The sequence below is a fragment of the Babylonia areolata genome, chromosome 7, assembly GCF_041734735.1.
Source record: "Babylonia areolata isolate BAREFJ2019XMU chromosome 7, ASM4173473v1, whole genome shotgun sequence".
Classification (NCBI taxonomy): Eukaryota; Metazoa; Mollusca; class Gastropoda; order Neogastropoda; family Buccinidae; genus Babylonia; species Babylonia areolata.
In genome coordinates this window covers 50,297,095-50,320,908 of record NC_134882.1, presented here as the reverse complement: position 1 = coordinate 50,320,908, position 23,814 = coordinate 50,297,095, and the positions used below count along the sequence as shown (strand labels likewise).

Below are 23,814 nucleotides of genomic sequence, written 5' to 3'. Positions count from 1 at the left end.
ATGGCTGGGTAAGGATACATCATATGTGTGGGTACATGTGTGTACGTGCGCGAGCGCATGTGTGCGTTGAGTTTGTGTGTGTGTGTGTGTGTGTGTGTGCTGACAATAAAGGTATTTTGATGACGATGGTGATGATGATGATGATGCGCCCGCGCGCGCGATGTTTGTGTGTGTGTGTGGGTGTGAGGGAAACTATTCGCTTATAATTTTATTGGGATTTTTTTTTTTTTTTAAGAGAATCACAGTGACAGATACACAGTGAGAGAGGCAGGCAGACAGGGACAAGGAGACAATTAACGAGACACAGTGAGAAGTGATGGTGCTATTCCTTGTCAGATTGATTACCAGTCAACTGGCTGACAAAATGGTTGACTGGTTGGTTGATTGGTTGGATGGTTGTGCAGACGGCTGATCGCCCTCCAAGTCCTGGCTGCCTGTCTTGTGGGTGGCCATGCTTACTCGGAGGCGTGAGTATTCACAAACACACACATACACGCACGCACGCACGCCCCCCCTCCACACACACACACACACACACACACACACACACACACACACACATACACACACACACACACACACACACACACACACAATGCTTTAAAATTCGCAATCCATAGCTATGTCTTGTTGAATATCCTGCATGTCCTTTCACAACATATTGCTTTTTATTTGTTTGTTGCGTTCAGTTTTAGTGTCCATAATTCTTCTGATGGGTTTTAAGACAATTAAATTAGTTCTGAGTTCACACACCTACTTTCACCAGTTGTGGATTCACTGTTTAACGTTTAAGGTTCAGGGATCTGGTCTTATCATCTTATCTGACGCACCCCCCCGACTCCCCCCTGCATGTTTAGGAGTGACTGAGAACTGTTGATAAGGTCAGACCAGAAGTCCAGACACATGGGAACACTCACAAATGTCCGGACCGAACGACCTTTTCAAATGGTGACTTATCTGGGATAGGTTGGTTTTTTTGTTTTTTTTTTATCTGAACATGAAAAGATATCCACAAGATAATAATCATGGTCCAGCCCAATGGAGATTTAACGGTCATTGGTCCCGAAGCCTGGGGGACGGTGCACTGCTGAACGCAGCTCCAGCATGCTCTCCATTTCCGGCGGTCGTGTGATAGGGCAATAATTCGTTTCGGCAAAGCTCCTCTCTGTCCACCCAGTGATGTTGTCTGCCCGCTTCTTTCGCTGTCTGCTTCGTCTCCTTTTTCTCCGCTGTACTGTTTTTGAAGAGCCCTTCGGATCTCATCACGTGGCCATACCTTCACGGGGTCTTAAAGTAAAGTAAACTTAACATCGTGAAAACAGCAAGGGCGATGACAACATAGATGTAATGATATCAGCGATGACAACAATGGTATCAGCGATCTCAGCATCGACATCATGGTATCAGCGATGACAACAGTGGTAATCGGCGATGACAACAAAGACATAATAGTATCGGCGATCACATCATAGACGACATGGTATCAGCGATGACAACAAAAACATGATGGTATTTGCGACGATAATAATGACATCGGTGACGACAGCAACGACACAATGGTATCGGCGATGGCAACAATGGTAATCGGCGATGACAACGTGGACATCATGGTATCGGCGACGACAACAATGGTATCGGCGATGCCAACATAGACGCACGCAATGGTATCAATGACGTAGCATTACAAGCAATTACAGTACAGGTGCACTTTTGACAAATTATGTTTGGTTGGAGCGGTGGCCCGGTGGTAATGCACCTAATTCGTAAGGAGTGTACACAAGTTCCAGTCCCACTGACAGACCGTAAATTTTACTCCGCCTACACCCCTTCCCCTCCTTCCACCCCCCAGCCCCCTCTCCGCCCCCAGCTAAACCTCGAGTGTGGTCTGGGCGTTGATCATTTGGAATAGACGATAAACCGCCGTCCTGTGAGCAGCATGCACTTAATGCACGTAAAAGAACCCACGGCAACTACATGGTACTTCTTGGCAATTTATATAGTGAAAGCCACTTTGATAACACAACAAATACACTTGCAGACAAAGTAAGAAAAAAAAAGAAGAAAAAGGAGAAGAAAGTATAAAGGATAACACTTGGCTGTAGCGACGCGCCCTCCCCGTGGAAAGCAGCCCTAATTGCACGCAGATAAATATGTGACAAAAAGAAATACAATGCAGCATAACACAGCACAACAAACAATGTAATGCAATACAAAGCAAATCAATGCAATACAATACAGTAAAGTACAGTATACTACAATACTATGCAACGCAATACAAAGCAATGCAATGCAATACAGTAAAGTACAATACAATGCAGTGCAATACAAGACAATGCCTGCAATGCTATGTAATACAATATAATGCAATGCAACATTATTCAATACGATATAACGCAATACGATACAACACTGTGCAATACTATTCAACAAGATTATCATACAATACAACACGACACAAGACAACATAACGCAACACAACACAACAGTACAATACAACATGACATGCCATGACACGACACGACATGACACGACGCAATGTAATACCATGCAACGCAATAAAGTGCAGCATAGTACAGTACAGTATGATACAATACAACACACCACAGCACCGACAATGCAGTGCAACGCTATGCAATACCGAGCAATGCAATGCAATACAATGCCGTCACGACGAATGCCCACAACGTTGTTTGAATTTCTCCCCACAGAGGCAAGTACCTGGTGACGGCACCAGAGCAGGCGCTGCCAGGCGCCCCCTACACTCTGACGGTGCAGGTGCTGCAGGCTGCCTCCCCTGTCAACGTGTCGGCCTACCTGGAAGGTGACGATGGCTACAGCAGCGTCCTTCACAAGCAGACCTACCGCACCGTCACGCCTGTCGCGTCCGTGCCCGTTTCGCCAGGTAAGTGGATGGGTGGGTGGTGGGCGTGTGTGTGTGTGTTGTGTGTGTATGGGTGTATGTATGTTGTGTGTATGTGTGTGCGTGCGTGTGTGTGTGTGTGTGTGTGAACGTGTTTTGGTTGTGGTTGATGATGATGATGGTAGTGGTGGTGGTAGTGGTGGTGGTAGTGGTATGGATAGCGCCTATCAAACTCTAAACGCTTTACAAACACATAGTCTTCGCGCAACAAGCTGCCTACCTGGGTAGAGCTGACTGACGGCTGCCACTGGGCGCTTATCATTCGTTTCCTGTGTCACTCAACCAGGTTTCAGTCACGCACACATATACTCATGCAGACGTGTAACATTTTACGAGTATGATAATTTTGTTTGTTTACCCCTGCCATGCAGGCAGCCATACTCCGTTTTCGGGGGGTGCATGCCGGGTATGTTCTTGTTTCCATAACCCACCAAACGCTGACATGTATTAAGGATATTTAAGTATATTTGATCTTCTGCGTGCATATACACACGGAAGGGGTTCAGGCACTAGCATGTCTGCACATTTGTTGACATGGGAGATCGGAAAAAAAAAAATCTCCTTTACCAAACAGGTGCGACAGGGATATAACTCAGGAAACATGGAGGAGAAACCACGTTCTAACCATCTGACCACCTCACAACATTGTTTTTGTCACTGTTATTGTTGTTGTCCTTCTTCTTCTTCTTCTTCTTCTTCTTCTTCTTCTTCTTCTCAATGTTTATCTGCCTGACTTTCTGTGTCCATGTCGTCTGTCTGTCTGTCTTTCTCCTTTTTATGTCCATCCGTATCACTGTCTATCTGTCTGCCCCTGTCTGTCTGTCTGTCTATCAGTGTCTCTCTCACTCTCTCTCTCTCTCTCTCTCTCTCTCTCTCTCTCTCTCTCTCTCTCTCTCTCTCTCTCTGTCTCTCTCTCCCGTCGTCCCTGTTCTCTGAGATCTCTACATTTTCCCCATTTCTGTCCAGGGTCTACGGCCATGTTGATGATCCAGGTATGTTGTCGATCTCCGGCAGCTATTCAGTCTTTTGGCAGTAGGATGATTGTGTGTGTGTGTGTGTGTGTGTGTGTGTGTGTGTGTGTGTGTGTGTGTGCGCGCGCGCGGAAGACAGAAAGAGAGAGGGAGAGAGAGTGTGTGCGTTTGTTTTTTCGTGTGTGTGTGTAGATTTGTATTCAGAAGCTTGTCATCTCTTTGCTAGACAAGTGTTGTTTTCTATTCAGTCTTGCAGATTAGATAAGAAATGTTCATTCTGTGTGTGAAGTATAAAGTACAATAGTCGTAACAGAAGTAGTAGTAGTATAACGGTTTATATCACAGATTGACATAAGCTTCCAGTCGGGCCAACAGCAGAGTGAGAGCTGTATGATCAGTGGTATCTCCACTGCAGTGGGAAGTCATTTGCAGCTTAGTCTTTTGTGAAGGGCTATGACTCTGAAATTAGGAGGTAAGATTACACTGTATCTTTGTGCCGCAGCCTTGGGGGGCTAGGAATCATTCCAACGCTGTCCTAAAATCCTACTGGCCAAGAGAGTGGGGATATCCGGATGCAACTTGGGCAAGACACTCTCCATTATAATCAAACTCTAGCCCAGATAGTCAGGACAGCAGATGCCTCCTCTGCTGTTCTGATGGTCATAGTCGGACACGACCATCAGTCATACAGATATGTATACAAAAACTTGTTATCTCTTTACCAGACAAGTGTTATTTTCTATTCGATCGTGCAGATTTATTCTGTGTGTCAAGTTTAAAGCACAATAGCAGTAGTAGCAGTAGTAGTTATAACTTGTCCTGCAGGTTCCAGAGAACATTCACAGCCTGTCCCACAACAGTCGCTACCGGTTGCACGTGCGAGGCTCGACAGGGCTCCAGTTTGAGGAGACGTACTCTGTCAGTGTGGCCGTCAGTGTGGCGTCAGTCTTCATCCAGACGGACAAGGCTGCCTACACCCCCGGGGACACAGGTAGGGAGGGAGAGAGGCCGGTGGCTCGGTCGGAATGCGTTCCGACTATAGGAAGCGTGTATTGTATTGTATTGTATTTCTCTCTTTATCACAACAGATTTCTCTGTGTGAAATTCGAGCTGCTCTCCCCAGGGAGAGTGCGTCGCTACACTACAGCGCCACCCATTTTTTTGTTTGCTTGCTTGTTTGTTGTTGTTGTTGTTGTTTTCATACGTGCAGTTTTATTTGTTTTTCCTATTGAAGTGGATTTTTCTACAGAATTTTGCCAGGAACATCCCTTTTGTTGTCGTTGGTTCTTTTACGTGCGCTAAGTGCATGCTGCACACGGGACCACGGTCTAGTGGAGGGGGAGAAAATACCGGCGGCTGAGCCGTGATTCGACCAGCGCGCTCAGATTCTCTCGCTTTCTAGGCGGATACGTTACCTCTAGGCCATCACTCCATCACTCCATGTGTGTGCACGTGTTCGTCCCAGACACGGACCGGGAGGATTTTTAACTCCCCTCCCCCCACCCCTCCACACCCAATCCCACTCCACCCCCTACCCCCATTGCACTAGACATTGAGCGGTAATGCGCACGACTCGGAAGCGAGTCTCAACGGGTTCGAGACGTGTACATGGACTGGGATTTTTCAACATCCCCCCCCTCCTCCACCCCCCCACACACACGCACGCACGCACGCACACTCACACACACACACACACACACACACACACACACTCACTCACTCACTCACTCACTCACTCACTCACACGCACACACACACACACACACACAATCTCTCTCTCTCTCTCTCTCTCTCTCTCTCTCTCTCTCTCTCTGTCTCTCCCATCAAACATTATCTTGTGTTCCTTGAGTTCTTGTCATTCGGATGAGACGATAAACCAAGGTTCCAGTTTGCAGCATGCTTTTAGCGCGCGCACATAAAAAGAACCCCAACTGGCGACAAAAGTGTTGTCTCTTGCAATATTCGGTGGGGAAAAAAATCCTTGCTGATGTAAAATAAATACACTTGTAGACAGAAGAAAAAATACACACCTGTATGGATGACAATGTACTGCTATGATACACTCTCCCCGCGGAGAGCAGCCCGAATTTCACACAGAAATAATCATTACAGTGGGATACAATACAAATACAATATGTAAACACACTCGCGCAAGGATATATATAACCATAGATGTGCCCGTAGGTGTGCCTACGCACACACACACACACACACACACACACACACACACACACACACACACACTGCGCAGGCAAGAGCGCTTGCGCGCACAAAAAGTATTCTCACGCACACGGCGCGCATGAGCGCGCATAGACTCATACGCATGCACGTAATCATACATGCTCATAAACATGTGTCAGTGCATTCATGCACGCGAACGCATTCACACACACACGCACGCACACACACACACACACACACACACACACACACACACACACACACACACACACACACACACACACACACACTTGGCCTTACTACATTTCTTACATTCCACTATCCATTTCTTCGATATTTTCACTTGTTTTCCTCGTTTCTTGTCTTGTCGTCAGCATCATCATTATTATCATCATCATCATCATTACCGTCATCATCATTAGTAGTAGTAATTTCGTTGGTCGTCGTCGTCGTCATCAATGTCATGGTCATTAAAAAAAAAAAAAAAACAGGTTTTTTTCATCATCATCATAATCCTCCTCCTCCTCCTCCTCCTTATTATCATCATCATCATCATTTTGCAGTGACCTTCAAGACGTTCGCTTTCTACAAAAAGGATCTGACCCCGTACACAGGAGTGTATAACATTACGCTGAAGGTGAGTCACCGAGTTGTCGCCATGTTGTCAATGAAATGAAAGTAGAAGGCTACGTTGACTGAAGCTTTCCGACAGACGGAACACAAAATAATCCGGTTATCAGTTGAACAACGGAGGTTTCTAGATGAGCTGTAGTGACGAAGAATATTAGAGAGATATTCAGTGCAAGGCAAGTGAGAGATGGCAGTCAGATTGAGGAGAGTATGTGCGAAATGTAGGACTGAATGGGATGCCGGTGCAATGATTTCAGAAGAGGCGTGGTATGTTCACATTTGGAACATTTCAGAATCAGCTTCGCTGCCTTGTTCTGAACCTTTTGGAGCTTGCGAAGCAGGTATTTTGTGTTACCAGCGAGGAGAGCATTGCTATAACCAAGGCTTGAGAGAACAAAAGAGCAGACAAGAGGTTTCGGGTTGTATCTCTGGCCAGATAGAGACGGATGGTGCTTATTCTCTTGAGTGATGTAACAGTTGTCACCTTGTTGCAGTTAGAATCATCTGCACTTATCGTGTGTCAAAAGTGGTCATATACCTCTCGGGGACAAAGACATTAGTCTAGACATTAAATATGCTGCTGTTACCAGCATTGTTTTGATCTGCTCTCTCTCTCTGTCTCTCTCTCTCTCTCTCTCTCTCTCTCTTATTTGTCACATCTTTTGAAAAAGGAAAACAAAAATCATTCAGACACCCCCAAATCATTAAAACAAATATTTTCAAATGTCCAATTTCTGCAACTCTGTATTTGTTTCGTTTTTTTTCTTCTCCTTTTTGTGCAGAGGGACAGTGAGAGAGAGAGAGAGAGAGAGAGATCGGCATACAGGGACAGAGACAGAGAGAACTCGTAAAAGTTTCCTCTGATTAGGCAGGGACATTTCTGATGGTGATACAGTACATGAACAATTCACACAAATTTGCAGTCTGGCTCATAAGCGGCGCTGATATACTAACAGAAAAGCACAATGAAAGTACAGAGAGGGAAAGAGAGGAGAGGGACAGAGAGAGACTCGGATTCAGATTCAGATTTTTTTATTCATAAATTCCATGGCCCGTTAAAAGGGGGTACAAATTCAGATACAAACGTCGCACATACAAGAGGAATGGTTATGATAAATATGCACTGCGCAGCTTATACGTTCTGTGTAAATGCACAGCAAACTGTTGTACAACAATTTCATTCGTGGACACATTAACAATATAAGCTTGAATAAACAAGGCTGTTCATAGTATTTTTTTGTGGAATAGACTGCTCTCTAATACCTCTTTATTCTGAACGACTTAGCACAGAGGCAGAGAGAGGGAGAGAAAGACTGAGAAAGAGAGAGACATTTTTTTTTCTTTCACTGATCATGACGGGGGTGGTTCCTTCCAAGGGAGGTAACACGGTGCTGGGCACGTGGAGCACGGCGGGCGGGCAGGCCCTGAACACCTTCACCTTTGACCTGGACACACACACCGTGCTGGGCACCTGGACCCTCACCGCCTTCAGTGTACGTCACTCCTCCTCATCATCATCAGCATCTTCCTCCTCCTCCTCCTCCTCATCATCATCAGCATCTTCCTCCTCCTCATCATCAGCAGCCTCCTCCTCATCATCATCATCAGCAGCATCCTCCTCCTCATCATCATCAGCATCTTCCTCCTCCTCCTCCTCCTCATCATCATCATCAGCATCTTCCTCCTCCTCATCATCATCAGCAGCATCCTCCTCCTCATCATCAGCATCCTCCTCCTCATCATCATCAGCATCCTCCTCCTCCTCACCCTTATCATCATCATCATCACCACCAGGCTCTTGGCGAGGGTCACCACCACCGTTATGTCGATGATGATTGACATTGTGATGATCATTACGACGACGTCGTCTGGACGATGACGACGATGATGATGATGATGATGACGACCATGATGATGACGACGACCGGGTCTTGATTATGATGATGACGACGGTGATGATGATGACGACGACCATCATGATGACGGCGATGACGTCTTGTTGATGATGATGATAACGTCTCGGTGATGATGATGACGATGTTGATGATACTGATGATGATAACGACGACCATGAAGATGATGAGGACGATGTCTTGTTGGACGGTAATTCTTGGTGTTGATGATGATGGCGATTATTATGATGTTGATGACGGTGAAGATGATGATGATAATGATGATGATGACGACGACGACGTCTTAATGGTAATGATGATTATGATGAAAAGAAGAAAAAGAAAGACCTAAGCCTTGATGTTCATAAATCAATGACAGTTCGATCATAATGACAACGACGACGATACTGGCGACCACGACAATGGTGTCCATATCAAGTGATAGTGAAAATACTGATTATGATAATAAGAACAACAATAGCCGCAATGGTCATGATGTGATGACAAAGACGATGCGGCTGGTGAAGCTGATAGTAATGGTGATGAAGACAATAACGATAACAGCAATGATGATGACGACGACGACGACGATGATGATGATGAGAAAAACAGCAACAACAGCAGCAAAACAGCAACAGTCGCACCGGCATCACAGCGATGACGAAGAGATTAAACTGACTTACTCGTGGGGCACCGTGGCCGAATAGGTGAGGCGGTGGATATCTAGTGGTCACCAGTGATCAGGGTTCGTGGCTGCGTTTCGGCGTGGTCCTATTTTTGGATCAGTGGGTGCTCTGCCCAGGAAAGGCACTTAACTCTTGTATTCCTCCCATACCAAGCCCTGGACACGGTGCATATGAATTCACTGCTACTATGGCTGTAAAAGGCTATTAAACCTTTGACTACCTTGCTCTGCCCCTCTCGTAGGAAGCATTCTCATACACGAATAAGGCGTTCAATCTAATGAGATGGTTGTCGTTTTAATAGAAGAGAGAGAAAAACAACAACAACAAAACACCCGAAAACGTGAAGAAATATAGTTAAGAACATTCTAGAAGAGATCAAGATTAATGATTTGAAAGAAAAACAACAACAAAAACAGAAGATAAAATGACTTGGCTATAGTTCACACAAAAATTTGTTTCAAATACATGCATTGACTTAAATATGTAACATGCAAACAAATAAACACAGATAAATGAGTGAACAGATAAGTAAATGAATAGATAAATACGTAAATGAACCACGAGTGAATGAATGAATGAATGATATCTATACTAGATACATTTGTTTTAGATAAGTTGAAATGAATGTTGTCTTTTTTTTCCGCTCAGACTCTGACGGGGGTGACGCATCAGACTTTCACAGTTGGACCCAAAAAAGAAGAGCTGTCCATTCACCCAGGTTCCGATGAGTTTAAAACATGCCGCTCTTACTGGTGTTGGTGGTGGTGTTTGTATGAAACAGTAACAATTTTCCGCTGTCTGTGTGTGTGTGTGTGTGTGTGTGTGTGTGTGTGTGTGTGTGTGTGTGTGTGTGTGTGTGTGTGTGTGTGTGTGTGTGTTTCATTGATTGGCTGGTTGGGTGGTTAGATGGCTCGTCGCTGGCTTGCTTGTTTGGCTGCTTCATTCTTAGGCTGGTTGTTTAATTGATTTGATTGACTGACTGAATGATTGATTGATTGAATGATTGATTGATTGATTGATTGATCTGTGTGTAAAGACACCTGTGGGGAAAACAACAAGAACAACAACAACAACATAGACTTGACAAGCCATGATTATTCATTTTCAGGCAGCGGGGGAGCTTACTCCGGTCGTGTCACCGTCGGTATGTTCGAATGAGAATACTATGAAATACACTCGTGTGATTGTTTGCTTAGTTATTCATTTATCTGTATGTGGGGTGATGGCCTAGAGGTAACGCGTCCGCCTAAGAAGCGAGATGATCTGAGCGCGCTGGTTCGAATCACGGCTCAGCTGCCGATATTTTCTCCCCCTCCACTAGACCTTCAGTGGTGGTCTGGACGTTAGTCATTCGGATGAGACGAAAAACCGAGGTCCCGTGTGCAGCATGCACTTACTGCACGTAAAAGAACCCACAGTAACAAAAGGGTTGTTCCTGGCAAAATTCTGTAGAAAAAATCCATTTCGATAGGAAAAACAAATTAATAAAACTGCACGCAGGAAAAAAAAAAGAAAAAAAAAAAGGGTGGTGCTGTAGTGTAGCGAGGCGCTTTCCCTGGGGAGTGCAGCCCGAATTTCACACAGAGAAATCTGTTGTGATAAAAAGAAACACAAATAATACAAATCTGTTTTTTTGATTAAATTACTGGTCAGTTTGAGGCCCTGTGATAGAAACAGGCGTTGGACTTCCGATCCAGGGTTCACGGGTGATTAGGGTTCGAGGCGAGGCCATGTTTCGGTGTCCGTGTGAAGGGCACTTTACTCTGATTTGTTTTTTCACTCCACGTAGATGTGAATGGATAGGCCACCTGACTTTAGTTGGGGAAGGAGAAAATGGCGAAAGGAGGAATTTTGGGCCCCGCTTTCCATTGCTGAATTCTAGACGCAGTGGGTATGAATGCATTACTCCTGCGGCCGTAAAAGGCAGTGGGAACTTTGACTTATAACCTGTATCTGTTGATTACTTCATTTGTATTTGTATTTCTTTTTATCACAACAGATTTCTCTGTGTAGAATTCGGGCTGCTCTCCGCAGGGAGAGCGCGTCGCCAGACTACAGCGACACCCATTTTTTTGTATTTTTTCCTGTGTGCAGTTTTATTTGTTTTTCCTATTGAAGTGGATTTTTCAACAGAATTTTGCCAGGAACAACCCTTTTGTTGCCGTGGGTTCTTTTACGTGCGCTAAGTGCATGCTGCACACAGGACCTCGGTTTATCGTCTCATCCGAATGACTAGCGTCCAGACCACCAAGGTCAAGGTCTAGTGGAGGGGAAGAAAATTTCGGGGGCTGAGCCGTGATTCGAACCAGCGCGCTCAGATTCTCTCGCTTCCTAGGCGGACGCGTTACCTCTAGGCCATCACTGTTCTCTTTAGTTAGTATTTTTTTAGACAGTCACTGATAGTCGTGTCAGTTGACTAATTGGTTTAGTTGTTTTGTGTGTTTATCTCTTTTTCCCCAGAGATTAAGTCACTTAGGTACTTATTCTATCCATTAAATTTTGTTCATCAGTTTTGTTAGTTAAATAATACTCTGTTTATGTGTGCATGTGCCTGTGTTTTCCCGAGTGAGGAGAGAGAGAGAGGGGGGGGAGAGGGGGGTGGGGAACGATAGAGACAGAGAACACCAGAGAACAGACGCACGGAGAGATTGGCAAAGAAAGAGATACACAGACGGAAACAGATAATGACACAAAAACAGATCCGCAGAAAGGCAGACAGACCGACAGGCAGAGAGAGATGATAATTTTATGATATGATTGCAGATTAATTATTGATGACGGTGCATTTAGGTGTGTGCGTGCATGTGTGTATGTATATGTGAGTGTACTTGTGTGTGCACGCTCACGTGTGTGTGTGTGTGTGTGTGTGTGTGTGTGTTTACATACGTATGCGTGCATGTGTGTTTGAACCTGCGTGCATGCGTGTACGTGTGTGTGTGTGTGTTTTATTCCAGAGAACACTGCCATGGAGGTCAAGGTTCATCTGCCGAAGACAATGAACTCCTCCACTGACCTGACAGGGTCATTTGAGGCCACGTGAGTCTCTCTGTCACTGTCTCAGTCTCTGTGTGTGTGTCTGTGTGCGTGTGCGTGTGTGTGTGTGTGTGTGTGTGATTATTACTGTCATATCATTGGCAGTGGTAGTAGTAGCAGCAGCAGCAGCAGTCATTAATGTTGCTGCTGTTGTTGTTGTGTTTATGATGTTTGTTATTAAGAACATTATGTCTGTGATTATGGTTAAGACCTATGGTCATTGATATGCTTATTTTGAATGCTATTTTGTACGTTATTGGTATCGTTATCGTCACTATCATCATCATCATTTTTTAAACACTGTTGCTGTCTTCATTATCATTTTAATTATGATCATCATCATGAATCTGGTTTCACGTCAGCTACCCAATGGGGGTGGGGGTGAAGGGGACGGCAGACATCCTCCTCAGCTCGGGTTCCACCGTGTCATTGACCATCCCGGTAAGCTGAAGATGTTCGATGAAATGGCTGCACCTAACCCTCTCTCTCTCTCTCTCTCTCTCTCTCTCTCTCTATATATATATATATATATATATATATATTGATAAGAAACCATAGGGAGAGCTGGACAGTACAAGGTCTTCAAAGAGTTTCTTATCACTGTATATAGATATAGATAGCTAGATAGATAGATATGATGAAATGATGAAATGACTGCACCTAGCATGTATGTATATATATGTATATGTAGAGAGAGAGAGAGATTATATATATAATTATATATATCTATCTATCTATATATATATATATATATATATATATATATATACACATATTGAAAGAGAGATTATATATATATATATACATATATATATATGTGTGTGTGTGTGTGTATGTGTGTACATAAAAGAGAGAGAGATTTTTTAATGTTGCCTAAATTGCATATAGGTCCTTGAGAGCCAGCGTGCTTTTTTTTTCTTTCTTTTTTTTTTTTTTTCCTGTCCCCCTGTTTAGTGATTCACATGCCTTCTTCATTGGGGGGGGGGGGGGGGGGGGAATCGTATTTTCCACACACATTTTTTCCCCATTAATACTCAGTTTGTGTTTCCCAGCTGGTGTTTTAGATGTGCTGAAAACCGTGTGGTTTGTAGTGAGCACAGTTTTATTGTCGCACTGTTCTGTTCTGTCGCACGGGTTACTGCTGGATTACATTTGTAAATATTGATAGTATGAATCTATTTAATACCTGTGTGTGTGAGTATATATATATATATATATATATATATATATATATATATATATATATGTGTGTGTGTGTGTGTGTGTGTGTGTGTGTGTTTAACTTTAACAGCTTCATTTTCTCTGAAAATGATATGTTTGTTGACAGCCAAAATTATAATGGAACGCAAAATGTTGTTGCAGTTTTCTTGTGTGTTTTTTGTTTGTTTGTTGTTGTTTGTGTGTGTGTGTGTGTGTGTTGTTGTTGTTGTTGTTGCTGTTGTTATTATTCCTGTTGTTGTTAATGTTTTTTGTTTTTGTTTTTGAAATGGATGGGTGGGTTTTTTTTTCAGTTTCATATATAGACCATAAAACGACATGTCACAATTCTGTTCCAGTTCAACGGGAGCGCGACCTTCACCTTCCCCTATTCCGCCCTCAAGGTCGCCGACACCATTGTGTCCGTGCGCGTGACTGACGAGGAGACAGGGATGGAGGGGATGGGGGAGGCCAAGGTCAAGGTCTACGAGCGTGACGTCAAGATCCAGTTCACAGAGCAGACGCCTGCTGTGTACAAACCCAGACTGCCCTTCACCGCCTATGTGAGTTTGTTGGAAAAGAAACGAAACGAAACGATTTTAAGAGGGTTTCAAGTCCACTCGGATAAAATAAAATAAAATAAAAGCAATAATAATAATAATAATAATTACACATTAACAAGTAACGTTTCACTCATAACAGAAACAAGCAAAAAAAAAAAAAATCCTACCAATAGATAAAATATTAATGAATAGAACTACGTACAGAAGAAACAAAAAGTTTAAGTTTTAGCAGTATTCCTTTGTTGTTTTTTTTAAGTATGTAGAAAGTAATGGAATTTGGGCGAATTCTGTAATATCTAGAAAAAACATTTTTGTCTGGTGCTTTCAAGAAAAGGGCACACAAACAAATAGCGAAACTCATCAGCCGTGTCGATTGTGGAGCATTTATCACAGGTTCTTTCATTTCTGGGTACGTTGTCAAAACGCCGTGTATCAACAGGCAAAGGATGATTGATTGTTCTAATTTTTACTAACTCAGTTACACAGTTATTTGGTAACACTGTAACTGACGTGTGACTGACACCAGATCAAGATCACCAACAACGCGGACGAACCTCTGCACGTGCCCTCAGACAGCCCCTACAGCGCTGTCTACGTGTACGGCGTGGGCCACTACTTCCGCCAGATGGCGGGGCAGGCGGGATACCGCTCGTCCTCCTACTCGGGTACCTACCCGATTCTGGCCCGGAGGCTGACGCTGCCAGACTCCGGGGCTTTGTCCCTGGACCTGGACATTCCAGAGGACGTGACCAGCATCGATCTGGTGGTCAGTTCTTTTTTGTTTTGTTTTGTTTTTTTGTTTGCTTGTTTGTATGTTTGTTTGTGGGTGGAAGGTCTTGTCCACCTCTCTTGTCTCTGTCTGTCTCTCTCTCCCTCTCTCTCTATTGCAACCCTTTCTTTCACAATACTCTTGTCTGTGTGTTTTCATACTAATGGACACCTTTTTCTTCTTTTAATGTTTTACAATTGTTCACGATGGTCAGTTGTTTCTCTCTCCTATCATCATCATCGGTCTTGTGTCAATTGTTTCTCTTTCCTTTCATCATCATCATCATCATCATCTGTCTGGTGGCCAGTTGTTTCTCATTTCTTTCATCATTATCATCATCGGTCTGGTGGTCAGTTATGTTTCTCTTTCCTTTCGTCATCATCATCATCATCATCATCATCATCGGTCTGGTGGTCAGTTGTTTCTCTTCCTCTCATCATCACTATCATCATCATCATCATCATCATCGGTCTGGTGGTCAGTTCTGTTTCTCTTTACTTTCATCATCATCATCATCGGTCTGATGGTCAGTTCTGTTTCTCTTTACGCTCGTACTTTCATCATCATCATCATCATCATCGGTCTGATGGTCAGTTCTGTTTCTCTTTACTTTCATCATCATCGGTTTCGTAATCCCGGGTGGTGTTGTGGAGGCACCACTGGTGACTCTCTGACAATCTTCCGTCATCTGTCATTGTGATTTTAGATGGAGGGAGAGAGAGAGAGAGAGAGGGAGAGAGAGAGAGAGAGAGAGAGAGAGAGAGAGAGAGATCTATATACAAAGGAGGTAAATAAAAAAAAATAATCAAAATTTCCAACTGGACTACGAAGCAAACTTTCAGAAATATTTCAACATCAGTATGAAATTATCGACAACATCTTTGAGGGATGTTTTCCCCAAGAATCTAGGTAAAAAGGACTTTGAGGTCTCACATTCAAAGAGTCCATGCGTATTTGAGAGTTGTACTCCTCCACAGCAGCATGTGACGATTTTGTTATATTTGCGTCAAAGCGTGTGAATTTATCCATAGTATTGTATTGTGTTGTGTAGTATCGTGTGGTGTTGTACTGCATGGTGTATCGTATTGTATTGCAATATATTGTGTTGTGTTGTATTGCATTGTAAAATTTTGTGTTGTGTTGTCGTGTATTGGGCTGTTTTGTGTTGTGTGCAGTATATTGTTTAGTTTTGTATCGCACTGCATTGTATTGTATTGTTTTACATTGTATTGCATTGTGTTGTATTGTATTCCACAGAAGTTTGCCAGGAACAACACTTTTGTTGCCGTTGGTTCTGTGACATGCGCTGAGTGCATGCTACACACCAACATAGGACCTAGGTTTATCTTCTCATGAGGAAGACTGGAACCCAGACCACCACTGAAGGGGGCAGGGAGGGTCGGCAGGCGTATAAAGCCTGGTCTGTAGTTTGGGGATCGAACCCGTGGACACTCGTGTCGTAGTAAGGCGCTGTACCACGTGGCCACCACTTCACCACACACACACACACACACACACACACAACACACACACAATCCATCACGCTGATCAGGGCGTTTGTTTCTGTTTCTTCAATGTGTCACTGCGTTCGGGAAATTCCCTATTCCATGCACCACATATGCTAAGCAGATTCTTGACCAGCAGCATAATCCAACGCTCTAGTCAGACCTCGAGTGCATGCGTATGTATTATTTGTGTACCTATCAGAGTAGATTTCTTTGTACATAATTTTACCAGAAGACAACCTTTTAGTTGTCATGGGTTCTTTTTCAGTGCGACAAGTGCGTGCTGTTCACTGGAACTTGGTTTGTCGTCTCATCCGAAAGACTAGACGCTCAGTCTGGTTTTCCAGCCAAACTTGAGAGAAAGGGCGAGAGCGGGAACTGTAACCGGGCCCTCACGGACACTGTATCGGCAGACCGGGCCCTCACGGACACTGTATATCGGCAGACAGGGCCCTCACGGACACTGTGTATCGGCAGACCGGGCCCTCGCGGACACTGTATCGGCAGACCGGGCCCTCACGGACACTGTGTATCGGCAGACAGGGCCCTCACGGACACTGTGTATCGGCAGACAGGGCCCTCACGGACCAGACCGGCCTCGCGGACACTGTACCGGCAGACCGGGCCCTCACAGACACTGTATCGGCAGACCGGGCCCTCACGGACACTGTGTATCGGCAGACAGGGCCCTCACGGACACTGTATCGGCAGACAGGGCCCTCACGGACACTGTATCGGCAGACCGGGCCCTCACGGACACTGTGTATCGGCAGACAGGGCCCTCACGGACACTGTATCGGTCACGGACACTGTGTATCGGCAGACAGGGCCACGGACACTGTGTATCGGCAGACAGGGCCCTCACGGACACTGTGTATCGGCAGACCGGGCCCTCACGGACACTGTATCGGCAGACCAGGCCCTCGCGGACACTGTATCGGCAGATGAGCGACTTAACCATTCTGTCATCTTCTTCCATCTTGTACCGAACCCTTAAGCTTTTCCACACACACATACACACACACACACACACACACACACACACACACACACACACAGAGTGTCTTTTAAAGAAGAATTAGAACGTGCAGTATCTACGTTTCGAATTCACATTTTTGTTTGAACGTTTTTATGCGTTTTATAGATTATTATCCTCAGTATTATTATTGCTGTTGTTGTTATTGCTATTGTTGTTGTTATAGTGAGAACTGTGTGGTAATGGTTTCTCCACTGCAGTGGGAATTCGTTTACAGCATAGTCTTTTGTGAAGGACTATGACTCTCAAAATAGGAGGCAAGACTGCACTGGCTCTTAGTGCTGCAGCCTTGGGTGCTAGTTGGCCTTTGGGAACCATCCCAACGCCGATTGTCCAGAACCCTCATGGCCGAGACAGTGGGGATGTAACTTGGGCAAGGCACTCTCCATTTTGATCGAATTCTAGCCCAAATAGTTGGGACAGCAGTTACCTCCTCTGCTGTTTCAGTGGTCATGGTCGAACTAGACTATCATACATTATTATTATAATCACCATCATCATTATTGGTGTTGTTGTTATGGACACAGATCGTTTTCTTTTCAATCACCAAAGACGTGGAACAAGCTCCCTGATAACCTCCGTCATTCTGATTCCCTCGCATCTTTTAAATCTCGTCTCAAAATTCACCTTTTCCCTCAGCAATAAGTTCAATTGTGGCAGGTCCACTTCCTTTGTGTTAGCTGTGCTTGACTATGTATGTATACATATGTATGTGTACATAACTACATGCATGTATATGAATGTGTATTGTGTGTGCGTGCGTTTATGTACGTTTGTGCCTGCCTATGTGTGTGTATGTGTTAGGGTAGCTGTTAGATACACATGCATTGTTTAATTGTATGTATGCAGTGTGTGTGTGTATGTGTGTGTGTGTGTGTGTGTGTGTGCGTGTGTGTGTGTGTGCGCGCGCGCGCACGTGTGTGTGTGTTTAGTTATATTTTGGTGTGTGTATGTAACATTGATGTAATGTTTTATGTTAACAAACGCGTTTTTGTAAAGCACCTGGAGCAGATTTCTGGATAGTGTGCTATATAAGTATCCATTATTATTATCATTATTATTATCATTATCACAGTTTGATTGGTGTGTGGTGGCAGGTGACGTTTCAAGGTGTGCAGAAGAAGCTGACGCTGCAGCAGGCACAGCACTCGGAGAGTGACAGTTACCTGCAGATTTACCTGATGGACAGTGTGCCTGCCGTCAGCCGGGTCAGTCATCAGTCTTGACCGCTGTCTTCATTATCATCATCATTACTGTTATCATCACTATCATCATCATCATCATCATATTCATCTTATTCTTCATCATTACTATCAACATCACCATCATTACTATAATCATCATCATTATCATTACTACCATCAGCGTCATCATCATCACCATCATCATCATCATCAGTAGCAGTAGTAGTAGCAGCAGCTGTAGTTGTTGTTGTAGTAGCATATATCATGACCATCATCATTAATAGTAGTATTGTTGTTGTTCTTCTTCTTCTTAGCAGCAGCAGTAGTAGTAGTATTTATGTTTATATAGCGCCGTAATAGAAACTGAGGCAAGCTCTAACCGCTTCACAAACCCTACGCTGAAAATGAGTCCATGAAAATAGAAACAGAAACATAGAAAAGAATCATGACAAGTCACAAAAGAACAATCGTTAACACACACAAAGAAAGGCACAATTTACGAGGCCCACGAAATCACACATTTTTACCAGAGATACAATTCTGACCATCCAGCACGCACACACCAACGCCTTTATAAACAACTGAGACAGGAGCAATCGTAGTTAAAATATGTATGCTGGTATAAAAGGTGCACAGTTACAATTCACACACGAAGTCTCCATAAAAAAATAATGATGAAATAAGATAACTGGACGGTTCAGGTGAAAGGGGTACAACATTTTGACCCACACCATCACACCTCCACACCCTTCCCTACCCCCCACCATCCCTATTCTCTTGAATCGCCCACCACACACACTCACATTTCCATTAACCTAAGACAACAGCACAGATATATTACACACACACACACACACCACTCCACACCACACTGCACCACACCACACCACACACACACACACACACACACACACACGGACGCATGCACATGCACGCACGTCACGTGTGTGTGTGTGATCTTCATCGTAATTTTTCACTGTTGTTATCATCATAATCATTGTTATTGCTGTCGGATCATGATAACTTTGATCACTGTTAGGCATCGTCGTGTTTATAATTGTATTGTATTACTTTTTTTTTGTCACAACAGATTTCTCTGTGAGAAATTCGGGCTGCTCTCCCCAGGGAGAGCGCATCGCTACACTGAGAGCGCCACCCATTTTTTTGTATTTTTTCCTCCCTGCAGTTTTTCATTTGTTTTTCCTATCGAAGTGGATTTTGTCTACAGGATTTTGCCAGGGACAACCCTTTTATTGCCGTGGGTTACATGCGCTAAGTGCATGCTGCACACAGGACCTCGGTTTATCATCTCATCCGAACAATCAGCGTCCAGACCAACACTCAAGGTGTGGTTGAGGGGGAGAATATGCTGGCGCCTTTTCTGTGATTCCAGCCATTGCGCTCAGATTCTGTTGCTTTCTATGTGGACGCGTTACCTCTTGGCAGTCACTCCACACGTCATCTTCATCTTTTCCCCCCTTCCTTGCGTCTTTCTTTTGTATCTTGTTGTTCCTCTCCTTCTTCTTCGTGTTGTTATTGCTGCTGTTGTTCTTCTTCATCTTTTTCTTCCTCTTTCTTTCTTTTCGCATCTTCATTCATCGCCCTTTCTTCTTTTTCTTCTTCACACTTTCGTTCAATCATCAGTTAAAAAGAATGTTAGTGGGCTTGATGAATTTGATACTGTCATTGTACTTTGGTGTGCCTGGCCCAGTCAGCTGGGTTGGCAAGTAGGTGTTCTAATCACCACTGCTCTCGTTGCAGGCAAAGAACGCGGACGTCAGATTCCGCGTCTTGTCCAGCCAACCTTTCAGTGACCTCACTGTGGAGGTGAGGGAAGTTGTGAGAGGGTGTTTTTGTGTATGTGATGCCTCCGTAACATTGTTCCTTCAGTATCTCCCATCTCTATGCCTCCAGCTCTGTCTGCTTAAATGCTATCAAAAAAAAAAAGAAAAAGAAAAAAAACGAAAAAAAGAAACACACACACACACACACACACACACACATACACATATATATATATATATATATATATATATAAGGATGAATGTCTATTTTCCCCGCTCTCTTCCCTCTTCTCTTTTGTCACTTCTCTCCTACCTTCATCTCTCTCACTCGCTCTCTCCCTCACTCTTCGTATCCCCCTCCCCCTCCTTCCCTGTCTATCGTAGTCGAACCTCTGACATTGCTTCGTTCTTCAGTCAGAAAGGCGATAATCATGAGACAAATTGTCATTCTTTGATAATGTTTTATGAAGAAGAAGAAGAGTAGTGGTTTGACAGCTGTTCTTTTGTTTGTTTTTTTTTTCCAATCCACTTTCACGTTAAATAATGTTTAAAAAAATATGTTCAGGCAGTGTCCAGGGGCAGAATCATCTCCGCAGTGCAGCCGACCCTGGCCAACATCTTCACTTCCGGAGATGCGCACAGCGCCGAGTTCAGCCTGACCTTGACCTGGGACATGACCCCTGTGACGGAGGTCATCGCCTATCACCTGGTGGAGCGTGATGCCACCATCCGTGAAGTGGTCAGCGACAGTATGGCCATCCGTGTGGACAGTCTGCTGGACGACACGGTCAGTGCTGGGCTGCAGGATTGCAGAGTGTTGCCTTGCACAGCATTGGTAGGGTTAGCGTCCTAAATTATTGCAGCTGTTGGTCACATTTCCATAGTTTGTGGGACCAAAACGGGAAAAAGCAGGATGGCAGCACGTTAGTTTATAGACTGAATCTGCATCAAATTGAGTAAAATAACGTACAAAATAAGAGCTGAAATCCACTGAAAATGGGTTACAACATCTACTGATGGTAACATCGTTTCATACATGAACAAAAACTGCCGGTAAAATAGATTCCTGATTTCCTGTCTTTCGGATGCTGAAATAGGACTTTACCGCATTGTAGGATTAAAATATCCTGTTTTAGTATCCTAATGCCAGGGAACTATTTCAAGTCACTTCCATAGACTGTTGAAGCGATTTCACAATTAGTAGATCTTGTAACCCAGTTTTAGTGGGGGGATGGGGGGTGTTCCGACTCGATTTTGAGTGTTATTGTACTTGAATTTGATACATACACAGTCGTTACACTAATGTGCTGGTCCAAACTATCGTGTGGCTGACGCGTTCATTCATTGTGTGCGAGCCACAGTTTTGCATTTTTCGTTTTTGTCCTCATAAACAATGCAAAAAGCAGCGTAGGTTTGCATTCATGATATTGGCCATTTCGCAGTTGTTGTTTTTTTCTTAAAGCCTAACCCTTTATTACAAGGGCGGATAACACGCTACATGTCAGTGTCTGCATCGCAAAACGTACGCACATTTTTTTGGTTTAAATAGTTAACAGAATTAATTACACTGAATTAGGAAGTTACCGCGTTGTAGGCCGTCATATGGCACGGTGTTGGTCAGTGGTTGATTATATGATTGTATAACGTTGCATCGCATTGCATTAGGTTGTGGTGTTACTGCATTGTATTGTATCATGCTGCGTTGCGTTGTGGTGTTTTTGTATTGTATCATACTGCGTTGCATTGCATTGTGTTAGAGTCCTGGGCATCGCAGTCCGAAATTCTTTACAGTAATCCACACATATGATTATTAAAAAACACACACACACACAAACACACAAAACAAAAACAAAAAAAAACCCATCGCATTTGAGTATTTGCAAAGAAAAAAAAAGTACCTCCGACAATGTTAATTTCTGGAACGTAACACCAACCATAATTATTGGACCCCACACCTACGCCCACACATCACAAGCAGGGCTGAAAACACTTGATTAAGACTACATTCATGACGTCATTTCAGGTTTCCGTGACGTCAGACGCGCAGCGCGTCACACCGGGACAGGAAGTGACGCTGTCATTGCAGGCCAGGGCAGGGGCTCATGTGGGTGTGTTGGTGGAGGAGAGCAACGGGGCCAGTGGACAGGTCGTCACGCCTGGATCGGTGAGATTCGTTGGTTGCTGGTTTGATTGTTTTTTCTTACCTCTCATATATATATATACCTCTTGTAGTTGTTATCCCATTATCTACACCATTTCAGTGGCATTACTCCCATGCCGCTTATTCAGAATCCCCCCCCCCAATACTCGGCTACACCCGGGTTCGTCTGTCGCAGTTCCAGCGTTGGCAGGCCATGTTTGGTCGTGAGGAGGCCACACACACCAGAGGAGACCCTGTACTGCTGCCGACCGAGTCACTTCGGTGGTGCTCAGTAGTGCCTGTTGTTTCACGATGAGATTTGATTTGTATGCTGTGTTAATTCCGCGATTGCTGCTGACGATTACAGTCGTCGCTGAAGATTCTTTTGTCTCCACATTGATCTTTTGGGGAGAGTTTAAGGTTCAGGGGATCAGTTACCATTTCGTATTTGAACTTGCTTCTCTTGGACTTGCATTACTCATCAGTGACACCGGTGTCGGAAATGTTCACAAAGAATGGTAATTGTATTTGTATTTCTTTTTATCACAACAGATTTCTCTGTGTGAAATTCGGGCTGCTCTCCCCAGGGAGAGCGCGTCGCTACACTGAGAGCGCCACCCATTTTTTGTTGTTGTATTTTTTCCTGCATGCAGTTTTATTTGTTTTTCCTATTGCAGTGGATTTTACTACAGAATCTTACCAGGAACAACCCTTTTGTTGCCGTGGGTTCTTTTACGTGCGCTAAGTGCATGCTGCATACAGGACCTCGGTTTATCGTCTCATCTGAATGACTAGCGTCCAGACCACCACTCAAGGTCTAGTGGAGGGGGAGAAAATATCGGCTGCTGAGCCGTGATTCGAACCAGCGTGCTCAGATTCTCTCGCTTCCTAGGCGGATGCGTTACCTCTAGGCCATCACTCTACACTCGTGTCACACTGATCCCATGTCACCAAGCTTCAGCAGTCAAGGAGTGAAATTAAAAGAGTTTGTTAGTCGATCAGTTAGTTTAGCTAACGGTAAGGTGTTCAGTTGAAGTTGGTTAATTTATACGTGACCCCGGACTCGGTCGGCGAGATTCTGTATTTTATTAGCTGCTTAGTTGGAAAGTACTTAAGATTGGTGATATTCTGTACTTCATTAGCTGGAAAGTACTTAAGATCGGTGATATTCTGTATTTTACTAGCTGCTTAGCTGGAAAGTACTTAATTAAGATCGGTGATATTCAGTATTTTATTAGCGGCTTGGTTGGAAAGTACTTAAGATCGGTGATATTCTGTATTTTATTAGCTGCTTGGTTGGAAAGTACTTAGGTTGGTAAGGTT

General features: G+C 44.1%; 1 protein-coding gene across 1 annotated transcript in view; it reads left to right on the top strand.

The window, feature by feature from the left end:
• LOC143283869 (CD109 antigen-like) overlaps positions 1-23,814 on the top strand; it is a 45,693-nt gene continuing 21,879 nt past the window's right edge. The window contains exons 1-17 of the mRNA XM_076590248.1: positions 1-8; positions 405-467; positions 2,709-2,902; positions 3,887-3,912; positions 4,717-4,882; positions 6,636-6,709; positions 8,079-8,195; positions 9,929-9,998; positions 10,389-10,424; positions 12,235-12,316; positions 12,676-12,754; positions 13,870-14,073; positions 14,600-14,839; positions 18,481-18,591; positions 20,329-20,394; positions 20,917-21,138; positions 22,375-22,515. Of these exons, the coding sequence (XP_076446363.1) occupies positions 1-8; positions 405-467; positions 2,709-2,902; positions 3,887-3,912; positions 4,717-4,882; positions 6,636-6,709; positions 8,079-8,195; positions 9,929-9,998; positions 10,389-10,424; positions 12,235-12,316; positions 12,676-12,754; positions 13,870-14,073; positions 14,600-14,839; positions 18,481-18,591; positions 20,329-20,394; positions 20,917-21,138; positions 22,375-22,515 (1,899 nt within the window). The remainder of the gene's footprint in view (positions 9-404; positions 468-2,708; positions 2,903-3,886; positions 3,913-4,716; positions 4,883-6,635; positions 6,710-8,078; positions 8,196-9,928; positions 9,999-10,388; positions 10,425-12,234; positions 12,317-12,675; positions 12,755-13,869; positions 14,074-14,599; positions 14,840-18,480; positions 18,592-20,328; positions 20,395-20,916; positions 21,139-22,374; positions 22,516-23,814) is intronic.